This window comes from Dermacentor silvarum, chromosome 1 (assembly GCF_013339745.2).
Source record: "Dermacentor silvarum isolate Dsil-2018 chromosome 1, BIME_Dsil_1.4, whole genome shotgun sequence".
Taxonomy (NCBI): domain Eukaryota; kingdom Metazoa; phylum Arthropoda; class Arachnida; order Ixodida; family Ixodidae; genus Dermacentor; species Dermacentor silvarum.
Genome location: NC_051154.1, coordinates 79,206,555 through 79,224,721, shown reverse-complemented (window position 1 = coordinate 79,224,721; position 18,167 = coordinate 79,206,555). Strand labels below are relative to the sequence as shown.

Here is an 18,167-nt window from a genome sequence, read left to right as displayed (position 1 = left end):
TTCAGTACTATAAAACTCTGAATAATTGCTTGGCAATAGTACAACTACAGCGTTCCAGGAAAAGTAAAAGGGCGAAGAATATAAAAGCCCATACTGAGGTGAAACACGACATGAGTGCGTTTATAAGACCATGCGTCTGCTGTGTCAGCAGGCGTTGCTATCCCTTCAATAAATGTGTCCCATAAGTAGAAAAAAAATTCAGTATCATTTTTCATGAAATAAAGCATGCAATTTTTATATACTTCCGATGCATCACTCTGCTGAGAGGAGGGAGTCCATCACTTTTTCACCTGCAATTTCCCTCAAATTCCTTGTAACCTAGCATAGTAATGCTAGAGGCACTGGCGGGCTTGACGGTTTACACCTGATGGCATCTGCTTGACTTATCTAATGCATTTCACAGATTTAAAGTGAGTATGAACAAATGCCTTTATTAAGCTCGCATATGTGATGCCATTAACACAGTAATTTAGCTGAGAAAAATCATTTCTTGTGCATTAAGTAGCTTGGTCACCTTCGGCTTCAAGGACAAAGATGGACCCTTCTGTGGTTTTGTTACAGGTGGACCTTCCCACATCTCTCGTCACCGAAAGAAGATAGAACGTGGGAGATATGATGAACATTTTGACATATTATCTACAAGAAATTGTTGAATTGTCGTAGTCATTCAGTGTGAACAATTTATTTTTGACGGCACATCACAGGACGCGAAGGGCAGAGGAGTAACACGTACGACGTTTTGGGCAGAGCCAGGTCATTCGCCAAGGCAGAAATGTCGTACATGAGTAAACCTCTTTCTCATTGTTTTTTCTTTTCTTTTTTCTGTTTTCTTTTTATCTTTTTTTCCTCATTGTAAAACATTTCCATATGAAGCGCAGCAGGAAGTTGAGCACCCATGATTTCTTTCAGCCGTGAAGCTAAGCCCTACAGTTCTTCACTGCGTTTATGTGCTGCAAAGCAGAGCCCTGGGTGAATATTTCATTCATCAAAAGATGTGAGAGCTCGATAAACACACTGCTAGCTGACCAGCACTCTTTCTGCTTGACCATTTCAACAAATGGGCAGTGCGAAGGTAATATGGTAAATGTGCCTTTTTGTTTGCAAAGCAGAGCCCTGGGTGAATATTTCATTCATCAAAAGATGTGAGAGCTCGATAAACACACTGCTAGCTGACCAGCACTCTTTCTGCTTGACCATTTCAACAAATGGGCAGTGCGAAGGTAATATGGTAAATGTGCCTTTTTGGTTATGAAACAAAAATTAAAGGAAACCGTTATAGCGACAGTTGCTGCATTGTCACGCTAGGTGTTCACATAAGTTAAGTGGTCTGTTGCTGCAAAACACTGCCTTCAAACATCTGAGCGGATGTTGCAGTGACGCTGCGCCACTGCTCACCACGGTGATAAAACGTTTCTCGCCGGTCACTAAAAGGACAGGAAAGACACGAGCGCATTTTGTGAAGTCCTGCAGGCGCTGTTCGATCCGAGTGCTGAGCTCAGGACCACACTTGGGACCGCATCACAGCACTTGCGGGTGACCAGGGTCACTAACTTCATGTCCTCCACAACACCACTAGTACCACTGCTACAAGTCCGGCAGGGGCGAATGGCGTACTGGCAGCGGCGGCTGGGCTGCAGCGGTACCAGCAGTTGGTGCTGTACATGTGGCTCAGAAGTTCTCTCGTTTTAGTCATCATCAGGGTCACAAGGTAGTCCACTTCGTGGTGGCAGCCTGAAAGACGTACTGCTTCGCGGATGCAGTCTTCGAACTGGACTGTGGCGCTGCTGGGAAGATGAGAAAGCGTTGCTTTTAGCTGATGACAGAAGGACCAAGAGAACACTGCATGAAAGACGGAAACCGACACCGTTATTACATACCTATTCAACAGTTACGGTGCATTGTGAATGCCCCAAGTTTTGAGTTGTCAGCGATAGGATTAAGCTCATTAACAGTCATTGCGAAAGTTCTCCCAATGTTCTGCAAACAGCAGTGCCGAAAGTTTTTTTTTTTTTTCATAATATACATATTTTTTTTATCGGCAAATGACTTAGAAAAGAAAAATATCCAGATCCAACGCACATATTGGAATCTATGTGGAGTGAAGCTTTGTTTATTGGTGATGCCTATGTGATGCTCTACAAAGACTGGTTTGGTTTGGTTTGGTTAGATGAGTTTTATGTAGCAATCGTAGTGGGACATGCCCATTCTGGAGGATTGGCCAAGAACGGGAACACACCCACTGGCACATACTGAGTAGCTCAATCAAAGGAACTAAAGTAAATCAAAGAATCAGTTAAATATAATTCCACATTACGTTAACATATCTGTTCTTTAGAGATGCCTGTGAGCCAACATATGTTCAGGTTTTATGTAGGAATTTATTTTTTAAATTTTTTTTTTTTTTTTTTTTTTTTTGTTACACTGAACAGAAGTGGGTATACTTGGTCAGCATGCAAGGGTTACATAAGCCGCTTCGCGGGTACTTTCATATAACCTTCGTACATATAGGTTTTTTTTTTATGCGAGAGCTTGAAATTACTCATTGAACAAAAAAGCCGGCAGCGTCTGTAGCTGCAAAGCTTCCCAATTGGCTGCGACGCCATATCACGAGCGCGCGAGACCCGCTCGTGACGCTGGCTCGTGCTTGCTCGATGGAGCAGAGCGGGCAAAAGGGAGCACCTGCTGCCCGCGGTATTGCATGTGGGGAGAGGGCATCGCCGCGACGCCAAGTCGCCCTCGCTCTCGGAAGCCTGTGTTATCCGCGCGTTCCTTGTCCGCGCAAGCTCTGGCCTGCGCTTGCGCCTCGGTAAGGCCAAATCAAAAGGCGTCAAACGTCTTAACGTGTTTGCTTGCCCGCGAGGAGTTCATAACTCAAAGGACTGCTCAGCGGCGTTTTTGCAGAGGAGTTCCTAGGCGAGGTGGACGTGCTTTGCCGCTAATAATGTGAGCTTAAGGAGACCAATTCACAAAAAAATTAACTTTTTTTTTATTAGTGCTTTAGCGGCAGTTCTTTATGTGGCGTACTTGAAGGCAGGCACGTTTTAATGCACCCTCATCTTTTTTAATCTTAAAAGTCACACCTAATTTGAGATATTGCATGATCATCGAATTTCAACGGTAAATCAGGCAATATCGAAACCGAGCGCCGCGGGAGCGCAGAAAAGGCGACCCCGCTACCATATCAGACCGAAACGCCCCTTGACGACAAGCGCGAGGAAGTTTCAAGCCGAATGTCTCGGCCAGTTGCGGCAGCTACTGGTGCGGCACTCTTTGCCTGGCAAGCATCTGCGGCTGTGTGTCGGGTCAGGATTTTCCACGGCATGCTATCATTAAAACTTCACCCCACACTTCTTTACGGGGTGTTGCCGACTGACCCGCAGCGAGACGCTCTCAGTGTCGATATTGCCTCAATTGAGCTTTGGAATTTGATGATGAATATCTCGAATTTGGGGCAATTTTACAAAATTATTAAAAGATGGGTGTGCGTGAAAATGTCACTGCCTCGAAACTTTCCGTTTAGGACAACTGCCCCAAACGCATTAATAAAAATTTGAATGTTTGTTAGTCTCCGGAAGCTCACGTTATTAGCGGCAAAGTATATGTCCGCCTTGCCTAGGAATGCGTCTGCAGAAACGTCGCATTCACTGCGCTCATTACATTTCTATTAAAAAATTCTGAAAAAAAGAATGCCCTGTATATCCACAAATATATTATGCGAGATAGTGACTGACCCAACAGCCTGGCAGCCAAGTCAAACCCTCGAAAGTAGACCAAGAAAACATTGCTCTAAAAAATGTTGCAGTTTCGCGCGAAAGGCAAAGCATCGATTGCGATAGCAAACTAGTGGACAGCTATACGAACTAAGGATAGTAGTTTTATCGGCCGTATAAACTTGTACAGATTCGCTTACTTAACAAGCACGGTGTAACGCGTCGCGCCACATCGCAGATCGCTTTCAAGATGAGGCCTGCGTGGGCGCGCGCTTTTTCCACGTCACAGATCACTTTCAAGATACGGCGCCCGCGCGGCCGCCGCCGAAGTAAAATGCCACCCTTTTCGCGGAGCAGTTTGCTCTAGAGGAACGAGATGCATCTTTTGGCGGCACGCCACATGTTGCCTCAGCGAAAGCGCACAAATACGAAACCATTACCGCATCTGCCCTACTGCTGTGCGACCAGCTGTCTGAAACGCAACAGCCTGTTCACTAACCCACTGCTCCATTCTTGCTGCAAAATGTGGAATGGTAGAGGGAAGACGTGTGCAGTAGTGGGCTGCAAAAATATTGACTGTCATATTAAGGAATGGACTGAATCTGTGTGGCCAAGTTCACGGACCGCTGCTACAACTGTCCTTGTTGCCGGCATTTAGAGATGGACGACTTTCCTCGAGGGTGAAGAACTTTGCTCATCTGCCAGCATTGTATCGCTAACCTTTAAAGAAGTACCGCTCGTTACACAGTGACAAAGGGAGTAGCGTCGCTTCCTGGTATAGTAAGTTTCTCGAACGTTATCTACATACGTCCACCCTAACTGACACACAAACCTACGCCTACTCTATCGCCAACGTATCAAGAATAAGTTAATGGGCGCGCATTTAAATCAATGCGCCGAAGCATGGGTCACGGCAACTACAATGACAGCACACGAATGTTCGAAGATAAATGTGTCGTGACTGTCCACAAAGTAGGCGAGTGAGTAGCGGTATGTCTTTGCTACCAGCTATTACGAAGTACAGAACATGTATGTTCCAAGCCCTTGTGCGCGGCAAGAACAAATCTATCGCAACTGAGCACACCCGCGAGCGACTAAGTAGAAAATAAACAATCAGATAGCGAACCACACCGAGGAACATTATAGAGTCAGAAACATGACAAGCTGTTTGCTAAATACAGAACGTGTTTGCTAAATACAGAACGAAGAGCAAAACACACTGATCCTGATTCAATTCATAAGGGGCAAGTTTGGACAGCTTGGAATACCATTCTTACCCCGCGTTTAGTACAAGCACCATGTACAGTACACTGCTCGCGTCGTTTGGACAAAGCGTAATGAGCTCCGAAAGCGCTTACATGGCCTCTGAGGCTGTGGGCAGAGCTTCATGTCGTCTACCCAGTCACTGTCTACAATATCCGCCGAAAAAAGGTCGGACCAATCCGCGCCTTTACTGTCGGAGGTGGCTGGTCTCGGTCCATGGTACAGCTGGGAAGCGGGCAACGATATCGTAATTGGAAAGAGATCAACTTTATTGTTCAAACAGCTCATTGTCCGAGATGTCGTCGCTTGTAAGTTGTAACGCATTAGCTATTGCTTTGACGTCGGGAATCCCTAATGTGCTGAATGTGGAGTCGCAAGAGCATGGGGCGGAGGTGTCCTGGTGGAGTGGTCCAGCTCACCCACGAGTGGTGAATGGAAGGGTACCTGTATGCCACGGGACTGTACGAGAGACTTTAGTAGGGCCGTTATGTGATGTACTATCGACCAAAAAAGTTTACGGACCACGGGATCTCAGAAAACGCTGAATATCCGAGCAGTCTTTAAAAGCAGTCAGTAAAACCGTACATCACAATGTTGTTCGCATATACCAGTATAGAGGCTGGAAATGGGAATACCAAGCTGAGTTTTGAGGCTACGGAGGTATTCAGCTTTTTCCCAGATCCCTTGGTCCGTAAACTTTTTTGGTCGATAGTACGTACGCACCCAGTTTTACCCTTATTATCATTCATCATTATATTTTCGTTCCCCTCCCCATTGCAGAATATCAGGCTAGCGCGCATCAGCAAAGGCTGACCTCTCTGCCTTTCCTGTCAAAGTCTCTAACGTCATAACAGGTTACAGCATTGAACTTCGGACGAAAGAGCGCGTTGTTTCGATATAATGGGAATTCGGCGGGTATGAGCACTGCCGGTTGTGCTGAAAGGTCCAACGCCGCCGACACTCCCAAGCACGCTGCGGTGGAGCGCGAACGTAAGGAGTATAGGCACGGGGATTTAATACCACGTACGCTGACCTTCGCTGTTCGATATCGGAGATGCCATATGGTATATTGGTTAACCGGTTGACCAGTGGTGTGAAGGTCTTGATTCAGATTAAAGCATTGGCCTCCGGGCCTTGGTTGGTCTCCACCTCCATTACTATAAGGGAATCAGGCCAAAGTCGATTCTATCTATAAAATTAAATTTTGGGGTTTTATGTGCAAAAACCACGATATCAATATGAGGCGCGCCGCAGTGGGGTACTCCGCATTTGTTTCTACAATCTGGAGTTCTTTTAATGTGCACCCAATGCACGGTTACACGGGCGTTTTGTTGTCTCCCTTCCCTAACAAAATGCGGCCGCCGCCGCGAGGATTTGATCCCGCGCCTTCGGGCTTACCAGCGCAACGCCATAGCCTCTACGCCACCATGGCAAGTAATTGTATCAGACAGGTGTCAATTAAAATTGAGTCCATGTACCCATATCCACAGGCCATTCGGGTCAATAGAGGAGACGAGCCATCGAAGGTGCGAGCAGCTTGTGGGTGCTGACAATCATGACTGGAATCCAAGCACCGTGAGTTCTGTGGAAATCCGCGAAGTGCAGGAATATTTATGAAAGCAAAATATTTGTAGTTGAAAATAATTTGTCCACAACCTCGCATCGATCCCGGCACCACTGCCTTTCTGGTGCAGTCGCTCTACACTCTAAAAACAGTTGCACCCTTTGGGGCGTATTTTTGCCACAGAACAATAATCATCTGACTTTCGTGGCTTTCCTTTCTTTAACGCTGTGCGCCCGGCACTTCTCGGTCACGAACGACAAGAGCGTTATCAGCGTGACACAGCGTTCTCGACAGGAAAGTAGCAAGTGCAGAGTTTTCAAGATAGGAAACGCAAGCAAGACAGATGACGATTATCGTTGTGTGGCAAAAATGCACCCCAAAGGGTGCAACTGTTTTTAGAGTGTACCAACTGCACTCAAAGAAGTTTGCACCCTTTGGGGCTTGTCACACAACAATAATATGTTTTGCACGCATTTACTTTCTTTACCGTTGCGCGCCCGGTAATCGAGGTCACAAATGGCATGCACGTTATCAGCGTGACATAGCATTCTCGACAGGAGAGTAGCGAGCGCATACAGGAAAGCTAGCGGGCGCGCATGAGGTAGACGCGACGCGACTGCACTTTTCAAGGTGCGCTTAAGAGGTCGTTTTCCAGTCCCCTTTCTTACGCAGCACTAACAATTCTGTCGCCAAGACAACATGCTCGGTTACAGTTTGTAAAGAATAAGACTGACGGAAAGAATGCTTTACCAGTTGTGTGGCGCTGAGAAGATGCACCAGCAGTACCGAGGCGGCTTTCATTACTAGGTCTTTCTATTTCTGCCTCTGTTATACGCTTAGCTGAGGACCTAGTATTTTACTTTGACTAAATGTTTCATAGTAGCACGGCTGAGCGTCGAGTGTACCGCGTCAATACCACTTTAGCGTGGTGGTGATGGTAAAGTGAGCGATGGACGATACGACATAAGCCAGAGCTGGGCAGATGATTTTGCTCAGGGAACGTGGTGACCAGGGGCTGAATTTACAAAGTTTTTTTTTTATTAGTAAGTGTTCGATGCCATTGGCCCCGGTCGCCTTCGATAATATGTACAACATAACAAGTGGCTGGCATCTGTTTTTACCAGTACTAGCGAGTAGTGCGTGCGTGCGTGCGTGCGTGCGTGCGTGCGTGCGTGTGTGTGTGTGTGTGTGTGTGTGTGTGTGTGTGTGTGTGTGTGTGTGTGTGTGTGTGTGTGTGCGTGTGTGTGTGTGTGTGTGTGTGTGTGTGTGTGTGTGTGTGTGTGTGTGTGTGTGTGTGTGTGTGTGTGTGTGTGTTACGAGCCCTGATGAATCCCAGACAAAAAGCGCGCATCGCGGTAATTGTCAAAACAAGTGCAAGGAGGCGATCCAGCTTGTCTAAAATAGTTGAAAAATACTTGAACATTCTTTTTAAGTAATCTATAGGTAAAGCCCGACTCGTTTGAAAATTTGGTTAAACCTCTTCGGCATAAACAAAAAAAAAAAAAAAAAAGCTGAATTTGTTTTCCGTAATTCGGTTTTCTCTGAGCATGTGAGGCAATAACCAGAAGTACGCTGAATTTGTTTCCCAGAACTGCGTTTTCTTAGAGTATTTGAGCAAACTAATACTTCAGCTCAGAAACTATGGCATTCCAGACTTACTTGTTTCGTGGATCGCAGAAAACTTTACTGATCGCGAACAGTTTGTGGATGTGGGTGGGCAGCACTCAGTCTGCCTTCCTGTCACATCTGTGGTACCGCGAAGCATTGTATAGGGCCCTTTATTGTTTCTGTTGTGTGTTAATGGCATTATTTATGTTCTCAAGCCAAACGTTAAAATACGAATATTTGCAGACGATTGTGCTCTGTTTATTAGCGAGCAAATGTCCTGAATGACACCCTGAATAACATTCTGCATTGGTGCAAACAATGGGGGATGACCATTAATGTAGAAAAAAAATTTTTTTTCTTCCTATATCTTGTACGAAAACATCACTGTCTTATACTTGCATGTTAGGCTCTTCCCCACATGAAATTACTACAAAGATTTAGGTTTCACCCTGTCTAGCAACCTGTCCTGGAACCTTCGTGTTGACAATATATTTGCCTCCGCTTTTCGTAAACTGTGCTTCCTGGCCCCATAGTATCCATGAGCCTTCCGCGTCATGGCTCATGGATAGGTCAGCTGAAGCCATCCGTTTCCCGGCAGTCAGCTGTCGATGGCCTCGTCTTTCCTGGCCTATGAAGAACTATGCGCCTTCCGATTCACGGAACATAGTTTAGTAAGTTCACGCCATCAAAATCTCGGGCAATCAACTGACTACGGCCTCAACTTTCCTGGCCTGTGCTATACCATGTGCCTTCCGAGGCACGGCTCATGGTTAGCTAAGCCAAAGCCATCCGTCTCCAGGCTGTCAGCTGTTCGGGGCCTCAACTTGCCTAGCCCAGGAAATACCATGTACCTATTGTTCCAGCCCTGACTTGGCCAACTGAGGCATCCAATTCTTGGTCGATCAGTTGCCTTTGACCTCAACTTTCCAGGTCAGAGTTGGAGCTTAGATGCTTGGCTTCAGCCCGGCGTCTAGTCCAAAACCCTGCTACCGAGGCCAGTGGTGTGGGCATGTTTAGCCTTATCACCGGTTGGAGAGTGGGGCCCCACCCTCAAACATTGGCCGTCTTTCCTGACGGTGGCAGGTATACCACTACGGTGGGGGTTAGATTTCATCCCTCTGCCGTTTTGCCTCCGCTCACTCAATACTACGGGCTGTGCGGTAGGACTTGCCCGAGCCTATGTCACTTCACTTAGCCTACTGGACTTCCGAAGCATGCCCAGCATTTCCCGGCGGTACCACGAGGAGGTGGAAGTGACGGGAGCGTTCCCAGATTGCTCCCGGAGCTGATCCTTTTGATCTGCTCCAGTAACTAGACCCAGCCTTACTCTCTGGCACGCCGTGATGCAAGACCGCAGTCACGTCTACCGGGGCCAGACGCGCGAACAACCAAAAGGTCATCCACACCCACGAGAGAGTCTTAGTTACTTAATAGATACAAACTTAAAAAGGCACCACCATCTGTTAAACTCCTAGCTTATTATTGCTTGAGCGCCTCTATTGCCTGGAACCTCTACACTCAGCATAAACAGCCTTGAACGAATCCAAAGGCAGGCTGTCCGGTTTGTGTACAAATTTTTGACCTTCGACTCTCCAACTGAACTAATGAGATCTAATGGCATTCCGTTATTTGAATTGAGCAGGAAAAATTACGGCTGGAATTTATTTCACAACTATTCAACAACAAACTGGCACTCGAACCTTCAATGTATATAAGTCCATTAATGACGAGATAAACTTGCCACACTCATGAAAATGCTTTCACCCTCTCTTTTGCTGGAACTAACATATTGAAGTACTAATTTCTTCCGTGCACAATTGATGACTGGAATCGCTGGGCATGGTGACAATTATACTCACACTTTTGTACTTCATGTGTTCACATTTCATTGTTTTCTTTTGTTTATGTTGCCTTCCCTGCATATGGGCCTCGTGTCCGCAGTATGTATTAAATAACATAACCATACTATTAGTCAATACCAGTGACTACAGCATTTGAAGTAGAGATTTTCAAGCATACCAAGTCCGAAGTACTTCAAAGTCACCGTGCGCCGTCGCCGTCGCCGTGAGGTTCCGTATGACGTCAATGGAGATGAAATCGTCGCCGCGCGCCGCCGAACGCTGTATGTGCGAGTGAAAGAGCGCTAGGGACGCGCGCTTCCACCGGGAGTGAACGCACGGCGGAGAAGAAACGCGCGTTCTGCGCTGTGCTCCCTTAAGGGCTGCAGAAGTAGGCGTCTCTTTCCTCCTCTACAATCACCATATATGTAGAGTAAACGTACCTTCTTCCGACGCGCGAAAGGGTGTGGGGGAGGGGGGGGGGGGCAGGGAAGGGAGGCGACGTTTAGCTGCGGCACCAAGTGCCTATTTTTATGCGCTGACTTTTAGACAACTGGCCAACATAAACGTCTGGAGATTTTCACCTCATCAGCTTACCATTTCGAGCGTCAGCATTCAGATTCACATTTTATTGCGATAGCAATTATATGGACTCTCCAAAGCAGATTTCTGCCGTCGCCGTGAGGTTCCGTATGACGTCAACGGCGATGAAATCGTCGCTGCGCTCCGGACGCTGTATGTGCGAGTGAAGGGGCGCGAGGGACGCGTGCTTTCACGGGGAGCGAACGCATGTCGGAGAGCAAACGCGCGTTCTGCGCCGTGCTCCCTGAAGGGCTGCAGAATTAAGCGTCTCTTTCCTCCTTTCCATATATAGAGAGAAAACGCAACTTTTTGCGTCGCGTGAAAGGCTGTGGGGGGACGGGAGGGAGGGAGGGGAGGCGACGTTTAGCTGCGGCACCAAATACGTATTTATATAAAAACGCCGCGCGCGTTCGGTGCGAACGCGGGCAAAACGCCGACGGCGTCGGCAACAGTTCTGCGCGTTGCTGGTGCTGCTGCAGGTCCAAGTTTATACAGCTGATAAAACTACTATCCTTACTCCGTATAGCTACTAATTTGCTATCGCAATTGCTGCTTCGCCTTTCGGGTGAAACTGCGACAAATTTTATTATTTTCACATGTTATTACAGGTTCAATACAGAAGGAGCTCCCAGAGTCATAGACTGAACTGGGGCCTCCTGTGCATAGTAAAAGTTTAAAAAACCCGCCGTGGTTGCTTAGTGGCTATGGTGTTGGGCTGCTAAGCACGAGGTCACGGGATCGAATCCCGGCCACGGCGGCCGCATTTCGATGGGGGCGAAATGCGAAAACACCCGTGTACTTAGATTTAGGCGCACGTTAAAGAACCCCAAGTGGTCGAAATTTTCCGGAATCCCCCACTACGGCATGCCTCATAATCAAATCGAGGTTTTGGCACACAAAACCCCATAATTTAATTTTAAAAGTGAAAAAGTTAACATGCTCTTAACAGTAGAAATATGGCAACAAACTAGTTCGCACTTAGAATTACAAAAAATATACAATGCATGGAAACAAAAAAATATCTGTACAATACTAAACTTCAATGCAAAAAGAACAAAATTAAAAGAAAAGGTACACGAAAAATAAATTAAAATTGCATTATGTTTAACAATTACACACATGCGAGAACCTCAATGCACACAAAAAAAATCCATATAAGTACAGAAGTTAGACTGGTTCAATACAGAAGATAGATTGGTAGTACGTACGTGTAGCAAAAAAAAAAAAAAAAAAAAAAAAAAATGATCCTTGCGTCCGTGGTCTAGAAACTTAGAGTTGCAAACGCATAAAAAAAGACATTTACGAAAAGAACTTGAAAATGCATGTTTACTACAACCAAATAAAGTCGAGTCTGGGTGACGTAACGTTAAGCGAACTTTAAGGTTTGGTTCACTATGCTCTAATAAGCTTCGTTTAATTTTTGCTACGTCTAGGCCCTAGTCGCGTTTACCTAGTCAGCATATTTCTGTGTAATGTTTCGTGGAGCTTTGTAGCCGCATAATCTTATAAGCTTTTATTCTGTTTGTGTTCGAATGTTAAATTCATTGACTTTTCATTCTTCTGTAGTCACATTGCCGTATGTGCCCTTACTACGTTGCTTCCCCAAAACTTTGTTATGCTGAGTATTGCATGTAACTGCAGCGTTGAGGCGTGGGATAGCTGCATTATATACAGTACTTATTAGCCTAAAAACGTTTTTAAAAAATTGGACAGTAGTTTATGTATTCGTAAAAAAAAAAAATAAAGCAAACGGTAAACTCGCCAAGTGAAATTATCCACCGAAAAAAAAAAAGGAAACGCGGCCAATGTTCGTCTGTAAATATATATTCATACGCACAAAACGAATTTTTCTGCGGAAATAAATACCAAAAACTACGCCGAATCTAATACAAAGAAATAAAAAACCGAAAGCACTGAACCGGAATTGGATTTCAAATTCAGGAAGACGGCTCAATTTATTAAAAAAAGAAAAAAAAAACGACCGAGAAGTTATCACTGATTATAATGCTATCTCGATGGTCCATGATAATTATAGCGTTTGGTGTATTACGAATCTAAAATGTTTCAGCAGAGGCCACCTGGAAGTATCAGCATGTGTATACAGACACATCAATTCGATCGTTTACACCAAAATACCTTTTCTTTCACCCGCCGTGGTTGCTTAGTGGCGTTACGCTGCTAAGCACAAGATCACGAGATCAAATCCCGGCCGCGGCGGCCGCATTTCGATGGGGGCGAAATGCAAAAATGCCCCTGTACCGTGCATTGCGTGTACGTTAAAGAACCTTCGGTGCTCAAAATTAATCCAGTCTCCCACAACGGCGTGCCTCATAATCAGATCGTGGTTTTGGCACGTCAAGCCACAAGATCTAATCTAATATTTTCTTTATTCTTCATTCTCTGCTCGCGCACTTAGTGCTGACGTGCTTTGTGTGCTAACGTGCTTATGCAAGTCAGAAAGACTGCATTAATAGAGCTTGTGACCAGAGCCCGATGTTTTCGGACCGCGATGCATTTGTATTTTCTTGTAAGCCACGAAAAAAAAAAATCTTGATGCAGACATTCGCATTAATAAGGTATGCACGTGCGCTTACCAGCATACTTGTTCTATGTGGTTGGCGTTGGAAGCATTAAATCTGTGTTTCTCAATCTGGTGGATCTGGTTCCTGCACTGTTGGAGTCCAGTGACAGCCTTCTCTGCATCACAGGCTGCTAATGCTGGCGACACTGCTGCAAGTAGTACTATATAAATCGTCTCTTTTAGTAAAAGCAATTGTGAAAAAAAAAAAAGTCAAACGTCGAGTCGTTTTGCTAGGCACAAACGTCAAATCACTTAAGTTCAAGAAGAAACAACACATATCACTTAAGAGCTATAGGTACTGCGTGGAAACTTGAGAAACGTGTAAAAAAGCTCGTTTGTACTCTGACGTGCTCTGCGGCGGCAACCGCATTCGGATCAGCTATACATTAGAAAACCCGCCGTGGTTGCTCAGAGGCTATGGTGTTGGGCTGCTGAGCATGAGGTTGCGGGATCGAATCCCGGCCACGGGGGCCGCATTTCGATGGGGGCGAAATGCGAAAACACCCGTGTACTTATATTTAGGTGCACGTTAAAGAACCCCAGGTGGTCCAAATTTCCGGAGTCCCCCACTACCCTCATAATCAGATCGTGGTTTTGGCACGTAAAACCCCATAATTAATAAAATAAAAAATATACATTAGAAACTTCGTAACGTGCACTCAACATGGCGGTGTCACGCGCAGTAGTTTCGAATTGCGGCCGCCACGGACAGGATAAAACCCGCGACATCGAGCTCAGCAGCGCAACGCCGTAGCCACTAACCTACCGCGGCAGGTCTCGCACGATCATCGGCGTCATCTGCAATGCCAATGGTGCTACACAAGAATTCGTGTGAAGCATTAAAGATCGATCCCCAGGTTTTCTTCGTACCCGCCGTGGTTGCTCAGTGGCTATGGTGTTGGGCTGCTGAGCACGAGGTCGCGGGATCGGATCCCGGTCACGGCGGCCGCATTTCGATGGGGGCGAAATGCGAAAACACCCGTGTACTTAGGTTTAGGTGCACGTTAAAGAATCCCGGGTGGTCCAAATTTCCGGAGTCCCCCACTACGGCGTGCCTCATAATCAGATCGTGGTTTTGGCACGTAAAACCCCATCATTTAATTAATTTTCTTTAGGTTTTCTTCGTACGTCTGGCCGGGTAGCCTCGGTAATAACCAAATGCGCGTGTCTGGTGGTGGGTCTTCAGCCCGGGTCCCCCAGCGCAGCAGCCCGATGCTCTACCCATTAGGCCACATGCAAGACATGAGAGAATAATAGTAACCTTCCCAGTTCTCCTCTCATGCAAACGTTCGGCGCGTGCGTCGCATCATATGGCAGCAATTTATAAAAGTGAGAGCGCGCTAGTTTCCCCCGTTTTTCATTGTGGCAGCTGGCGCTTTGAGGCATTACGGGACATTGCAACATCTTTGGGATCGGCGAAGTTCGACCCATACGTAACACCTAGCAGGTGATGTGTTTACATGATGCGGCAATAGTTTTTGCGCTCAAGTAAAACCCGTAAATATGGTTGCGATGCACTGTAACAAAATCAGTTTTATGTTAACTTGGTGAGTTATGCTTTACGTACACAACTCCAAGTCTATTTTTAGAAATGTCCACATTTTGCCCGAATGCATGCCTTCAGTCGCTTCGGAAATAATCGATGGTGGCACGGATGTAGTCTTCGTCTAATTCCATGTTTTTATTGCGATAGCAATTATATGGACACTTCAACGGGGATTTCTGCCGTCGGCGTCGCCGTCGCCGTGAGGTTCCGTATAGATTCAAGGGCGATAAAATCGTCGCCGCGCGCCGTATGCGCGAGTAAAAGCGCGCGGGGGACGCGCGCTATCACGGAGAGCCAACGCACGGCGGAAAGCAAACGCGATTGTCGCCCAAAAGGCCGTGGGGGTATGGGGGGGAGGGAGGCGGGGCGACGCTGTGCTACGGCACCAAATGCTTATCTTGCAACCCAGCGAAAGGAGAACTGGCAACGCAATCTCCCACGCGAAAGAAAAAAAAAGCAAAAAAAAAAAAAAAGCGGGGAGGCAGCGCGGGAGGGACGGGGGGAGCAGCTTCTACTCTGCCAACAAATACGCTTGCACTGGCTGTGGTGGCCGTCGCCCGCACCGTCTCTTTATCTCCACCATCAGACGGCTCTGACCTTTATGCGCTGTCCATTCGCCGCTCAGTTTCCGTTGAAGCGATAGACTGCACGATTCTTCGCCCGCTGCAGCGGCCGCGCCAGCGCTTTGACAGTCGTTGTCTGCGGTCATTCAGTGTGATCTATTCATGTTTGCTTGTGCGCGATGACACCACGCTTGTCAATTCAGTTAGAAAGCGAATGTGTCCAAGTTTATGCGGCCGATAAAACTACTCTACTATCCCTACTACGAATAGCTCTCTACCCATTTGCTATCGCAATTGATGCTTCGCCTTTCGGGCGAAACTGCGACATTTTTTTTCTAGTGACCAACGAAGAGCAGCCAAATTGCAGTGAGCAGACTGCGTTTTAACACAGGCCAAACTGAATTATCAAGCGGGCTTAGATCTGTGCTGTTTGGGGGTCATTCTGAAGTGAAAATGAAATCGGGGAAAATGAAATCGGTTTTTCGTTCACCATTTATGCACCACCGTCGCCTGGTGAGCCGGAATCCTGTTGGACCAGCAGGATTCCGCTCCGGCTCCTGATACGTCCACTAACAGTTTCCGAAGTGTGATTCGGCCCAAAGCAGGACCTCCTTCTTGAGGACGTCTACCAGATAATCTGCGCTGTTCACTTTGGCTCCCTGTTCCAAGAAAACCAGCGGTATCTTTTCATCAAAAGTGATTACCCCGAAAACCGTCACTGATTGAGAGCGGGTAACTTTTGAAGCAATCTTGCACTGATGTTGGCTTCTTTTGAGGCTTCCTGTCTATAGCCTATCATTTGGTGGCTTCAAAACTGCTTGATATTGAACACTGCCTCGTCTATGAGGAGAATGCTGCGATGGCCTGCCGTGCTGCCGAAGCGTTTGAGCAGGTCCTTGCATCTATATGACCCTGGTCTCTCTCATGTGCTCTGTGAGTTTGTGAGCTTTCTGAACCTTGTACTTGTGCCGCTTTCACAATTCTTCTGACGCGTATCGTTCAGAAATTCGGTTTGGGCCATTTGGTATTTTACAACTGATTTCTAGAAAGTGCGTGAACTTTTGCCGCACCATGTATACACTTCAATGGCGTGTTGTGAATGCGAGTGTTTCCTCGTTCTCTCTGCGCTTATGTAACGTGCTTTAATTGTCGTCGAGTTGGTGGTAGGCGTTGCCTCAATCACAGCCACCGCGATGCGCCCACTAAACCAGATGTTTGAGTGTGACATAAAGCGTTCTCTACCCCGTTCTCACTCCCACACAGCAGATGATGCGTGTAGTTCAGTGCCGCGCGCGTCTGTGGAGCTGTTTCCTTGTCCTCATTGTGTTGATGCGTCGTGTGTTGTGCACTCAAGATGGCGTTACATATTCTCTATACTCTATGCTACGTATGGCATTTAGCAGGTTCGTGAGAGTATGCGTCTGCTTCTGACGGTACTTTAGCGAGTCCCAACTGCGGATTTGAAGTACGCACAAACTTAAACGTCAAAACATTCAATCAGGTGCGTTTTGCGGCAAATGCTTCGCATTAACATATAGAAGGCGTGCCTGAAAAGTATGCGACCTAATTAGTTCAGAGAAAAAAGTACAGAGCTCAGGCTGGTCACATTGTGCGGTGTGAGTGCATGGAGGTATGCTCCCACACATGGATGAAGAAAAACAGCTAGGAGGGAGCATTGCGCAACGCATATTTATTGACCCTTTTCGCGGAGCAGTTTGCTCTAGAAGGACGAGATGGCGCTTTCGGCGGCGCGCCATACGTTGCCTCAGCGAATGCGCACGAATATGAAACCATTACTGCTTCTGCACTGCTACTGTGCGATCAACTGTCGGAAATGCAACTGGGTGTTCGCTAATGCACTCTGCCCAATTCATGCTGCAAAATGTGTAACGATAAAGGACGTGTGCTGCAGGATAAAGACGTGTGCGGCAGTTCGCTGCAAAAACAGTGATTCGCATATTTGGAATGGAATCAACCTGTGTCGCCGCTGCTACATAAGGACTGCCTGTGTTGCCGCCCTTCGCGATGCACGGCTTTCCTCGATGAGAAAAAAATATAATTAATCCACCAACGCTGTATCGCTAACCTCTAAAGAAAGGACTTCAACTCCAGAACGTCGGCACTTAAGAGTGAGTACCGCGTTCGTTACAAAAGGAAGTATGTGATCAAACATGGCAGAGCCCACGGGAGCTCCGCGAAAAGGGTCAATAGCTGATATTAAGACTATATGCCCGGTGCAAATCTAAGAATTCAACGACGAGTACACCGCTGTCCAACTGAAGAATAATTTGTATATATGCGCCCGCATATTACGGTCACTCATGTCGTGAACACATGAACGCATCGTGCGGATGTGACAGTTTTATCAGCCCCCATTTCAATAAAGTGTGCCTTGCACACACCCCACGTTTCGTCCAAGCAATGGATGCGCCGGCCCTCTTCTCTATCTTGCGATGTCGCGTTCAATGAGCAGTCAGTTTCCGTCCACCTTTCGTGCAGGGTGTCGGTGGCGGCAGGGGATCACGGGCGCAATACGTGGCTGCGGTCACCACTACTGTGGGTCCTTCGTTGCACCGAAAGAGTTGTGCATGTGCCATCGCAGCGCACACGTAACGAAGTTGTCATACAGGGCAGTCAGATAGCTCTTTCCAACCCGTGGGCCGCTTTCGGGGACGCACGGTCAATCGCCTTCGCGACCTTCCTGGCCTGGAAGATGGCCTGTGCGCTGACCTCAAACAGCTCGGCGACGGAAGTTGCAAGCTTCGTCCACACTTATAAAAATTGCGGTGCCGCAACTTCATGTACCAGTTCAGGATGAGCTGCGCGTTCCCGTTGCGGTACTCCTTGACAAACCGCGGCGGTATTGGCGGCGAGTCCATCAAGCTCCGCAAAAAACGGCATACCGATGTCAC

General features: G+C 47.0%; 2 protein-coding genes across 7 annotated transcripts in view; one reads left to right on the top strand and one right to left on the bottom strand.

The window, feature by feature from the left end:
• Positions 1-687, top strand: part of LOC119431304 (phosphatidylinositol-3-phosphatase SAC1-like) — an 89,256-nt gene extending 88,569 nt beyond the window's left edge. For both annotated transcript variants that reach the window (XM_037698779.2, XM_049670275.1), the window contains one exon: positions 562-687. In XM_037698779.2, coding sequence (XP_037554707.1) covers positions 562-616 — 55 coding nt within the window. In that variant the 3' untranslated portion in view covers positions 617-687. The remainder of the gene's footprint in view (positions 1-561) is intronic.
• Positions 688-1,105: 418 nt separating this feature from the next.
• The window catches only part of LOC119431332 (uncharacterized), a 30,418-nt gene continuing 13,356 nt past the window's right edge, over positions 1,106-18,167 (bottom strand). The window contains exons 1-3 of one of the 5 annotated variants that reach the window (XM_049670351.1): positions 13,160-13,289; positions 6,452-6,555; positions 1,106-1,784 (exon numbers count right to left, since the gene is read on the bottom strand). In XM_049670351.1, the coding sequence (XP_049526308.1) occupies positions 1,553-1,784; positions 6,452-6,555; positions 13,160-13,165 (342 nt within the window). In that variant the 5' untranslated portion in view covers positions 13,166-13,289 and the 3' untranslated portion in view covers positions 1,106-1,552. Of the gene's footprint in view, positions 1,785-6,451; positions 6,556-13,159; positions 13,308-18,167 lie in introns of those variants that run through there. The other 4 variants (XM_049670358.1, XM_037698833.2, XM_037698820.2 and 1 more) reach the window with 4 other exon arrangements.